At 46.9% G+C, this 11,478-nt stretch overlaps 1 protein-coding gene across 1 annotated transcript in view; it reads right to left on the bottom strand.

The window, feature by feature from the left end:
* HLCS (holocarboxylase synthetase) overlaps positions 1–11,478 on the bottom strand; it is a 196,520-nt gene continuing 185,042 nt past the window's right edge. The window contains exons 9-11 of the mRNA XM_027099931.1: positions 6,185–6,299; positions 3,820–4,033; positions 1–1,755 (exon numbers count right to left, since the gene is read on the bottom strand). Coding sequence (XP_026955732.1) covers positions 1,584–1,755; positions 3,820–4,033; positions 6,185–6,299 — 501 coding nt within the window. The 3' untranslated portion in view covers positions 1–1,583. The remainder of the gene's footprint in view (positions 1,756–3,819; positions 4,034–6,184; positions 6,300–11,478) is intronic.

Here is an 11,478-nt window from a genome sequence, read left to right as displayed (position 1 = left end):
TTTGTTTTTGTTTTTTTTAAAAGAATAATTCTAATTGAAGCCTTATTTGCAAAAATTACTTCTGAAGTTCTTTTCAAGTTACATTTCCAAAACACACATATTGGGTTAGTGGACTTAACTAAACGTGTTATTTGTTTCCTTCCTATGTGGCTGCCTGTGCCTGGCTACAGGTAGGCAGATTTTATACTGAAACCCACAAGCTTCTGGAGTTAGCCTGACTGGGTAAAGCTGGATGAAGAGGGTGCTAGTGCACAATAAGGGGATTTTGTTCAAAGCTGAGAGCCTCATCAAGTTTTCTTGCCACTAATTTCAGTTGGGAATGGCAGGAAGAGAGAAAAGGGGACAAAAATTGGCCTTTTCAGGCTGAAAAGTAATGTGTATGATTCTCAAGTTCAACAGAGATAGGAGTTACATGGAAAAAGCATGGAATACATCTGGAAATAGCAAATGTATATCAAAAGGCTTCCTTTCTTTTGTTCTTCCATGCAGACTCTTAGGGCATCATATTTGGAACATCTTCTTTTAAAGTTTCTCTCTCTCACACACACACACACCCATCCTCTTAACTGATGGCATTCAGTAGCAATAACATTTTCTTTTTTGGCAATATGGAAAGGGGGCAAAAAAATGTGACTTACAAATAAAATGCCACGTACTTCTATAGTGTGTGCACTGCACAGTTCTGCAGGATTTCGAAGCGAGCCTGAAGCTGGCTTACAAGCGCCACATCCTCCTTTGCGTGTGGAATGAGAGACTTCAAACCCAGCTGGTAGGCCCAAATCATCCACCTCGCATCTGCGCAACTGCCTGATCCACGCTTTCAGGACCCTGAACTTGATCCCATCACTTCAGAATATGCAGTAAATTTAAACTTATGAAAGGAGAGCTCATTAGTTAATGTCAAAATAATTAACTGATTTCCTCTACAAGGTCATTGCAAGCATACCAGCCTCTGTTCCGTTTAGACATTGTTATTGGACCACAAACCACAGGATGAGAGTAACACTAGAAATCTACCTTCTCTTTTCTTCACTAACAAAAAAATAAAATGATAACTAAGTGCCAATATATGTTCCTGTAGGAAAACACCTCCCTGGATGCTTGTAAACAGGGTTACCCTACCTCTAACTCACCAATGGTCTGGGCCCGAAAACCTTTTTTAAAATCTGTTTTTAATAGTCTAGGGGTAGAGACCTCCATTACTGGGAAAACATTTGAATTATGCCATTGCTGTTTCCATGTAAAAACTACCCCCCTCCCCAATTAAGATGCATCCAATTCCAAGAGGGGAGAAGAATTTCACACCCTATGCCAGAGCTTATACCTGAATTAAATCTTCTACTTGTCAACCCTCCACCCCCAGCATCTTCAAACACCAAATAAAATGACAACACAACAAAATTAAAGAATTAACAGGTTAAGTGGAGGGAGAAAACATTTGCCTACAACTCCGAATTCGTTTTCCAGATCATGGGCTAGGAAAGGCGGCAGAAATCGACGTGCAATGCTCCTGCGGCGGTTCTGCCCTTCCGCCCGTCCCAGCTCATCCCAGCTGTGGGGCCCAGCAGACGCTCCAGACAGGACTACGGCTGTTTGGGGATTATGAGGTTTCCCAGCATGTCGAAGGAGTTGCCGTCTGGATGCACAGTCACCACTTCGCCGTTCTCCTGGTGAACCAGAAGGAACCCGGAATCGTCGAGGCCGACTATCCACACCTTTGGTCCTTCAGCACTTCCCAGGCGGACCTGCTGAGCACTGAAAGTGAAGGACAGCCCCCAGTCACCAGGGAAGTGTAATGCTGCTGCTGGAGACAATTAGTTCAGCAATTATCCATTATGCGAAAGGATTCGGGGGTGGGCTGGGATGGATACAGTTAAAATGAATCTGAGCCCGAGCTCTGACTTCCACTGGTCTCCCCTGAATTGTCCTGAAAACTACCCGCATAACCAGGGCGAAGGAAAGTCCACTAGGGAGTTAGGAACTGCTTCCCTTATAAACGACGCACTCCTCATTCTGATCATCTGGAATGATTATTTGCACCACTTCCTCACCCTCTAGCTATTTTAATTTTTATTTATTTATTGCTGCATTGGGTCTTTGTTGCTGTACACAGGCTTTCTCTGGTTGTGGCGAGCAGGGGCTACTCTTTGTTGCGGCGCGCAGGCTTCTCATTGCTGTGGCTTCTCTTGTTGCGGAGCACAGGCTCTAGGCGCGCGGGCTTCAGTAGTTGTGGCACATGGGTTCAGTAGTTGTGGCACACGGGCTTAGCTGCTCTGCGGCATGTGGGATCTTCCCAGACCAGGGCTCGAACCCACGTCCCCTGCATTGGCAGGCGGATTCTTAACCACTGTGCCACCAGGGAAGTCCCTCTAGCTACTTTAAAGAAACACTGTGCAACCCTCTAGGTTTTTTGGCTGAGACTGGCCGCTTTCTGGCTGTGTTCAAAACTCTTTATCAAGTTGGGTAGCATCAATTATAAGTTAAACTCATTCTAATTTTACTTCTTTAGAACAGTTTCCAAATGCAACTGTTGAGTTACATCCTTGTTAACAGTTTTAAAAGTACGGACTCTGTACCTCCCCAATTTTTATTTTGAAGAATTTCAAACCTACAGAAAAGGTGAAAAATAGTACAATGAGCCTCACATTCCCCTTTCACTTATATTCACACCAACTGGTAACATTTCCCATGTTTGCTCTCTTTACACACACACACCTACAGTTTTGTGGGGGTGGTTTTTGCTGATATTTACAAATAAGTTGCAGGCATTGTGACACTTTACACTTAAATACTTCAGCATGTATCTCCAAAGAATAAGAAGTATCTCCTACAAAACCAGAATATCATTATCACTCTCAAGAAATTTGATCTTGGGCTTCCTTGGTGGCGCAGTGGTTGAGGGTCCGCCTGCTGATGCAGGGGACACGGGTTCGTGCCCCGGTCCGGGAAGATCTCACATGCCGCGGAGCGGCTGGGCCTGTGAGCCACGGGCTCTGAGCCTGCACATCCGGAGCCTGTGCTCTGCAACGGGAGAGGCCACAACAGTGAGAGGCCCGCGTACCGCAAAAAAAAAAAAAAAAGAAAAAAAGAAAAAGAAATTTGATCTTGATACAATAACATTATTTAATATACACTGCCTGTTCAAATGTCCCCATCGTCTCATTAATATTCTTTGTGGCTATTTCCTCCCTTCCAGGATCTGATTATGAATCACATATTGCATTTAACTGTCATGCCTCCTTAGTCTTCTTTGATCACAAAACTCCCACCTTCTCTGTGTTTTTAAGACACTGCCATTGTTGAAGGGTAGAGGCCTATTGGTATACATCAGTGCTTCTCAAATTGAAGTGCCTGAGAATCCCCTGGAGCCTTTGTTAACACACAATGCTGGGCCCCAGCCTCAGAGTTTCTGATTTAGGAAGTCCAGGGTGGAAGTCAAGAATCTGCGTTTCTAACAAGTTCCCAGGTAAGGCTGCCACGGCTGCTGGGAGATCTCACTTTGAAGATGACTGTTATCAAGAATGTCCCACATTTTAGATTTGCCTGTTTCCTCACAATTAGATTCAGCTTAAACATGCTGGGCAGGAAAATCTCCAGTGATGTTGTGTCTTTCCCAGGGCATCCCACCAGGAGGCACAGGATGCCCGTTTGTCCCAATGACTGGAGATGCTAACTTGCTCAAGGTGGTATCCACCAGGTTTATCCATCAGTAAAGTAAAAGATAATGATCTAGACCAGTGTTTAGTTTCTCGTTTTAAGATATTAAACTACTGATTTAATAAAGGAATTTTAAAAGAATGAAGACAAGCCAGCACTGACCTGTGTAGCCAATATTTATAATAGAGAGGAAGAACGCCATTGGGCCCTTCGTCCTGAAATGTGTCGATCAGCTTCTCCAGCATAGTCACGCTTCTGGCGATGAGATAATCAGCTCTTAAGGGCTTTAGTTCGGCCCCGTGTTGCTTATTGTATTCTGTGATAAGATCGTTGATGCATATGGTAGGGTTGCTGTTAGTCACGTTAAATCCACAGCCTGGACAAAAACAAACAATTGAAAACACGAGTAGCTCAACCTACTGACGACATCACACGTTTCTCTGAACCACCTGGAAAAAGTTACAGTTTTTACTGTCAACTTCCTGCTTCCTTGTCCTCATTTTGAGTTTATTGTCTCTGGCCACTTAGAGAAAGACTTACGTCTTTAAGCCCATCTTCCTTTCTCACCCTTCCCTCACTATCCCCATCAAACCAGAACCATTCCAGATTACAAATTAGTTGGGGAAAAAAAGCAAGCCAGATTTGATTCAATTAAGCAGAAGCTACGAATGGGACAAAACAGAGTTGCTTCTGAAACGACCACCTCCTGTGGTCTAGCCAAGAACTGGAGCTCTGCACTGAGCCGGATGTAAAACAAAATCTCTTGTTTCTTTTTCTATTTAAATAACGGAACACATGCTTACATATCAAGAATTTTATTCAGGTCTTAAGAAGTAAACTCTGGATTCAGAGATTTCCAACCTTGGTCATGACTTAACCCTAAAACACATCTTTTAATGCTTTATCCTTGGAAGTCTTTGGTGCTAGGGTTACACTGTTGGCAAAAGGCCAACCCATGTTCAGTGGCTCTTTCACAAGCCCCTAAACCAAGGCTTCAGGAGAGTGAGTTTCTGGCTTATCTCTGCTGTTACTTAACACCACTGTTCTCTGCAGAAGAGGGGAGGCTTTAGAAAAGCCGAACCTTGGTTTTCAGCAGGGCCCTGAACCAACCTCAAAGAGGTCTTCAATAAGGAATAAAATACTGCAAGAACTAGGCAGGAAGACTATCGTTTTTTTCAGGGCCTCTGGGAAAAAAATTCCCAAAATACTTGCCTCAGATAGAACAACGATATTTACAATAACTACTTTTTGGTAAATGTTCTGCGCCACTTTCAGTGTTAAGGGAAGGACTGACTGGCTTCAGATTATTATTTTTTAAAATATACTGGCTATTAAAATACAAAGCAATGTAAAAAACAAGTAACTAGAGCAACAGGGGCAGAATCTGCAGTTGTTCATTTGTTCTTTCACTGGACAACATGCACAATAGCTGAAGCACCTGTGGCATATCAAGCATTCGATTGAGTGTATATAGCGCTGAAAAAGCTCCCCTGTATTCAGAAATCCAAAGTGCTGGGAAAATAGCTACGTGAACTACTGTCAACTTAGGCTGCGTCTTTCTAAAGACCAGCAAGCACCCCTGACGGTGACCTTGAATCTTTCCCCCAAAATGCCCCCGTCCCCCTCCCCCACGTCCCAACGCCTTAAGAAAGCTATGGATTCTCCCCGCAGGAAAATGTTTCATTCCCCCCACACTGACAAAATTCCCTAGCTCCCTGAAGGAAACCCAGCACTGGGCCTCCTCAATATCTGTGGGCCCTATTAGGAATCTCTGCACCTAGCCCAGTTACTCATTTACAGATGGCAAACGGAGATTGGAGGGTATGAAGAAGCTTGCCTAGAATAGTATTGCCTGTTGGTAGCAGAGCTGGAAGCATACACCTTGTATTCTTTGGCTGGCGCTTCTAACACACAATCACATGTTTTCTCTCCATCACTGATTTCTGAACACCAATCAAACTCTCCTGGGCATTAGGGAGAAGCTGATGCTTGGATGACCAGGTGCCGAGGAACTTCTGAAGCCACTTCAGATCCATCTCCTTGCCTGATACGGACGTGCTGATGTGAAACAGGGATTCTTCACCCCACCCTGACCAGCCTGGAGTTTCTTCTGAGGTCAAAAAGAAGGCAACTTTTCCAGGGACTGGGAAGGTCAGATTAAGAATACAAGAAAGACTGCCAGGACACCCATCCTTGAAATTAGCTTTCTTTTCTTATTACCAAATAATACAGTAAATGTTTACTTTCACTGTTTCTAATTCATTGAGAAGCATGGAGAGGTATAAGAAAACGCCTGTTTGATGAGATGCCAATTCAGTGGTTTCCATGGCCATAGATAGGAACACTAAACCCTTTGAAGGGCTTTCTACCAATCTGGCCTGTTGCGCACACATATTGTGTTCTATAACTCAAGACTCAAAGAAAAAGTAATCCCATATGATAATCCACTCCCCCCAATATAGCCATGTGTGAACCACTTTTATTTTTATTAATCTAAAAATTCTGGGGGAAGGCTTTAAAAACTTACCAATAAGTATATGAAATGTTTCTCCCATAAGTGTTGAGTTAACCAGAACTCCACCAAGCTTCATGAGGTCACTGTAATAAATATCGTTGGGCCACTTCACTCGTAAATTGATATCCTAAAGGAAAATCTACATATTAATCAAGCAGTCAGAAGACACAAAGGGACCAGAAGAGGTCATCCAGCTAAAATAAAACAAAAGAAAAAAGATGAACAGAATACTCTTGAAACAAATGGAACAGGGAGTCTCATCCTCTCTTCTTTTTGAGACAGCTAATCACCGCTTTGGAACAATCCCGTATTAAAGTACCTGGTGGGGCTAGAGGGATGGAGACCTAAAGAACACACTCAACAGGAACCCCAGCATTCTCCCCACCCCCATCACTGTTCATCAACAAAAACACTCTCCGAAGACGCCTACCTTGGGAGTTAAGTTCATTATCCCAATATCAACAACCACACCACAGAGTACCATTGTGTGCTGGGGACAGGGGGCAGGGAGAGAATAATACTCTCAGGGCTCTTTTCCCTTAAGGAGCTTCTGCTCAAGAGAGAGACGAATGGCCCTGAATTAACCAACGTCCTAAAAGTCAGGGAGCAATGTGCCAGCAGAATGCTATGGAGACACAGAGGAGCACCTCGTTTTACTGAGTTATTAGAGAAGGTCTCCATGAACCGCCACCAGTCAACTCGGGAAAGAGAAATAGACTTGTCCAGTGGCCTGCTGCCTCCCCATCCTGAAGGATGTGGCCTGGGCAACCCTGCCTGTGCCTGGTCTCAGTGGAAGGGGCCAGGGGTGGACACTGCCTTGAACTGGGCCACCCAGACCCCCACCTCCTGCCATAACTGTGAAGTTGGGGCACACAGACTGGGTGAGACCCAGTGGGCACCAGAACTGCCAGGGCTCCTGGGTCTGGGACTGGCAGGCAGGTGTGGGTAGAAGGAAGCCCATCTGGACACATGAGGCTGGAAGAGAGACACTCAGCAAAATAAAACCAAGAGACCAGAGAGTAGATGACGGCCTCAGTCCCAGAGGGCTGGCTCTTTCTTCACTGCAGGCAGGCACGGCACCAAGCCCCAACTCGGTGCTAGCCTGCACGTCACTTATACCAAGCCCATTGTTGCTACTAGTATCATCTCTATTTAACAAAGGGAGGACTGAAGCTTAGAGACACTGCCTGGCTTCCTGAGTTTGCGCCACCTGCAAGTGGCAGAGCTGGGATACAAACCCAGGGCTTTCTGACACCAACCCCTGGGAGCTTAACCCTATGCTATGCAGCCTGCCGCTTCCTAGCAATCCTCTTCCCTCCCTCCAGCAGGACTTCTTTTCACCTTGGCCAGTTAGAACATGTTTCTGTCCTTTAAAAGCTCATCTGCTCTATGATAGGGAAACCTCATATTACTTTTCTGACTAAAATAAGGTTCGGGGGGATGGGTGGAGGTGGGGTGGGAAGTCTGTCCCCCAGGGGACATCTGGCAATACTGGGAGGCATTTGTGCTTGTCACAGCTTGAAGGAATCCTACTTGCGTCTAGTGGGGAAAGGCCACTGATGCTGCGCCACTGCCCGTAATGCCCAGGATGGGCCCACAACCGAGATGGAGGGGCCCAAACGTCAACAGTGCTGAGAGTGAGAAACGCTGGTCTAGAAAATCTGCACCTTGGAGACCATGGTCCTGGTCACTCTCCCAATTCCCCTTCTTTCTCCTCTCTTGCCTACCCACGTCCCACGGTGGCCAGCACAGTCCCGGCCGGAGCTCAGAAACAGCTCCTCCACTACAGGGGCCGCTGCTTATTTCTGTGCTGCCCCTGCTTTCGGGCTCCTGTTTCACTTCACATTTTCAGGTCTAGTTAGTTAATGATGCAACCTGTGAAATCCTGGGTTCTCACCCAGGTGAACAGGACATCTATTCCAAGATGAAGAGAAAGTTCAGGTGTTTATTTTTCATTGTCTCAACCTTTTATTCAGACAGCTACTACAGGCCTTCCAGGTATAAAGCACTACGCTAGGCTCTTTGAGGACCAAAATAAAACCAATCCTGTGTTCCAAGAGCTGGTTGCCTTGTAGGAGTTAGAACCGGAGCACAAATAACCCTGCTTCAAGCAATCCACAGGAGGTGCCCTAAAAGTGGCCTAGACATTTGAAAGCGCTGCATGGCATCGGAGGAGGGAGAGTTTGTAGCTAGCAGTTTCCAGGAAAGGCATTTGAGCCAGGACGCTCAGGGCAAATAGGACCTGGAGGTGCAGAGAAGAGAACAGGAGCAGGACACACGGGTGGGGGGAGGCTGCAGAAGTCCAGCAGGACCTCGAGGACAGAAGAGTAGCAGGAGCAAGGGCGGGCAGCCCAGCACGGGCTCCGGAAGGGACGGCACACAGGCCACCGCACTGCCCCCGGTCTGACCAGGCTGGGTATGGTTCGTGTGCAGATGGTGACATCTGGCCGGGGACAAGAAGGGCAGGATGTAAGAGAGGCCAACCCAGCACAACGGGGGGCCTATTTCAACCACCCTGTAGCTGTAGTGTGTAAGCTAATTAGACTCGGTGAAAAATGAATATTCAGGACCTCCCTGGTGGCGCAGTGGTTCAGAATCTGCCTGCCAATGCAGGGGACATGCTTCGAGCCCTGGTCCGGTAAGATCCCACATACCACAGAGCAACTAAGCCCGTGCTCCATGGCCACTGAGCCTGCGCTCTAGAGCCCACGAGCCACAACTACTGAAGCCTGCGCACCTAGAGCCCGTGCTCCACAACAAGAGAAGCCATCGCAATGAGAAGCCCATGCACTGCAAGGAAGAGTAGCCCCCGCTTGCTGCAACTAGAGAAAGCCCGCACGCAGCAATGAAGACCCAACGCAGCCCAAAATAAATAAATAGGGCTTCCCTGGTGGCGCAGTGGTTGAGAGTCCGCCTGCCGATGCAGGGGACATGGGTTCGTGCCCCGGTCCGGGAAGATCCCACATGCCGCGGAGCAGCTAGGCCCGTGAGCCATGGCCGCTGAGCCTGCGCGTCCGGAGCCTGTGCTCCGCAATGGGAGAGGCTGCAACAGTGAGAGGCCCATGTACCGCAATCAATCAGTCAATCAATCAATAAATATTTGGTTAGCCAAAAAGTTCGTTCGTGTTTTTCTGAAAGCTGTTACAAACGAACTTTTTGGCCAACCCAATACTAAGAGAGTAGATCCTAAAAGTTCTCATCACAGGGGAAAAAAAAAATTTTTAATAACTATATGAGGTGATATAGTTAATAAAACCTCCTGTGGAGATCATCTTACAATATACGCATGTCAAGTCATTATGCTGCATACCTTCAACTTACACACTGCAGTATGTCATTTATATCTCAATAAGACTGAAAATAAAATAAGAATGAAGCCAATCCAAAACCATACAGATAAGAAGATAGGGCTTCCCTGGTGGCGCAGTGGTTGAGAGTCCGCCTGCCGATGCGGGGGACACGGGTTCGTGCCCCGGTCCGGGAAGATCCCACATACCGCGGAGCGGCTGGGCCCGTGAGCCATGGCTGCTGAGCCTGCGCGTCTGGAGCCTGTGCTCCGCAACGGGAGAGGCCACAACAGTGAGAGGCCCGCATACCGCAAAAAAAAAAAAAAAAAGAAGATAAGGCTGAGCTGGACAGCTGCAGAAATGGGATAGGAACTTTGCTGGGAGCTTCTTAAGGAGAATGGGGACACACCCCCGGGGCCATTGTTGAGGGCAAGCTTTCCACCTCCCCACCCGCTACCCCAGCACCTGGCAGAGCCTTCGCGCACAGCGGGCACTCAGAAAGTGCTTGCTAAGTTAACAAGTGAGGCTACAAGGTCAAAGTTAAAGCCATGAAAAAGCTAAACAGACTAGTTTAAATTTTTACTTTATTTTCCTAAGACTAATTAACCTGTTGCTAGGGTTAAAAATATTTTCCCCACAACAGAATTTTATCTTCTCAACTGCTTAGTGCAAGGTGAAGTGTCCAGTTCAGGGGCTGCACGCTGGGCCTGTGAAGGCTGGTGACAGTCTGAGGAGCCTAAGCCCATGAGACACAGCAAGGATGCTGAGCGCCCGGTACAAATCTCACACTTCGGCCTACATGCCAATGACTTGATGTAATACGGGAAACATGTACCCTGGTCCCACATACCATGACTATGAGGACATGGCCACATCGGAGGAGCTTAGGGGGCAGTGGAGAGGACTGCTTCTCCATTGAAGCACTCATGACAGACCCCCTTTCAAAGTCATGATCTTAGCATCTTGCTTCACGAATTAATACAATAATTGTTTTTAGCCTGACGTTAAGAGCTGTATGTGGGGAGGGAGGCTGGGAAGGAACCCCCTTATTTTTATTTTATATGTTTAATTTTTTTTAGATGAATGAATCTTTTTTTAAAAAAATATTTATTTATTTTTGGCTGCGTTGGGTCTTCATTGCTGCGTGCAGGCTTTCTCTAGTTGCTGCGAGCGGGGGCTGCTCTTCCTTGCGGTGTGCAGTCTTCTCATTGCTGTGGCTTCTCTTGTTGCGGAGCACGGGCTTCAGCAGTTGTGGCTCACGGGCTCTAGAGCGCAGGCTCAGAAGTTGTGGCACATGGGCTTAGTTGCTCTGTGGCATGTGGGATCTTCCCCGACCAGGGCTCGAACCCACGTCCCCTGCATTGGCAGGTGGATTCTTAACCACTGTGCCACCAGGGAAGTCCCAAGAACCCCCTTTTTATATCCGTAAGAAATTCTTCCAGGAAAAGGAGGAGGGGGATACAGCAAGTGGAGGCTGGGGAATGGGAGAAAGGCTTCATGACTGTGTTAACTGCTCTCTTTTCCTTGTCTTCTTAATAACTGACACCAAAGCATTCAAAAGTACTGATGTAGCAGGTACATCTGTCCCTACAGCTGGGTGCAAATGGCCCTAAACGAACATGCACATTGAACTCGGGCAGCCACAGACAAGGGATAGCTTTGCTGAGCACAGGCTGTGGTAAATGAAGGTAGGAAATGAGAAGGTTTGTTTAGGCCTATAAAATAATCCTTTTCACCAGAAAGCACCACAGATAAATAGACCCATCCAGTCCAATGTGCTTCAATAAGAGAGAAAGGAAGGAAGGAAGGGAGGGAGGGAGGGAGGGAGGGAGGGAGGGAGGAAGGAGGGAAGGAAGGAGAGAAAGAGAGAGGGAGGGAGGGAGGGAGGCAGAAAGGAATAAGAGGCTTGTCCTTACTAGGACATTTGACAAATCTGACAAAAGGACAGAAAGGGAATTCTGGAAAATAATCACAGCAAGCCTGAGGCAGCTATAAACCTTGCAGCAAGCCTGAGGCAGC

Source organism: Aethalodelphis obliquidens, unplaced genomic scaffold (assembly GCF_003676395.1).
Source record: "Aethalodelphis obliquidens isolate GAN/ISIS:26980383/991018 unplaced genomic scaffold, ASM367639v1 scaffold1, whole genome shotgun sequence".
Taxonomy (NCBI): Eukaryota; Metazoa; Chordata; class Mammalia; order Artiodactyla; family Delphinidae; genus Aethalodelphis; species Aethalodelphis obliquidens.
The sequence above is the reverse complement of the archived record's forward strand: the minus strand, read 5'-3'. Positions and strand labels throughout refer to the sequence as shown.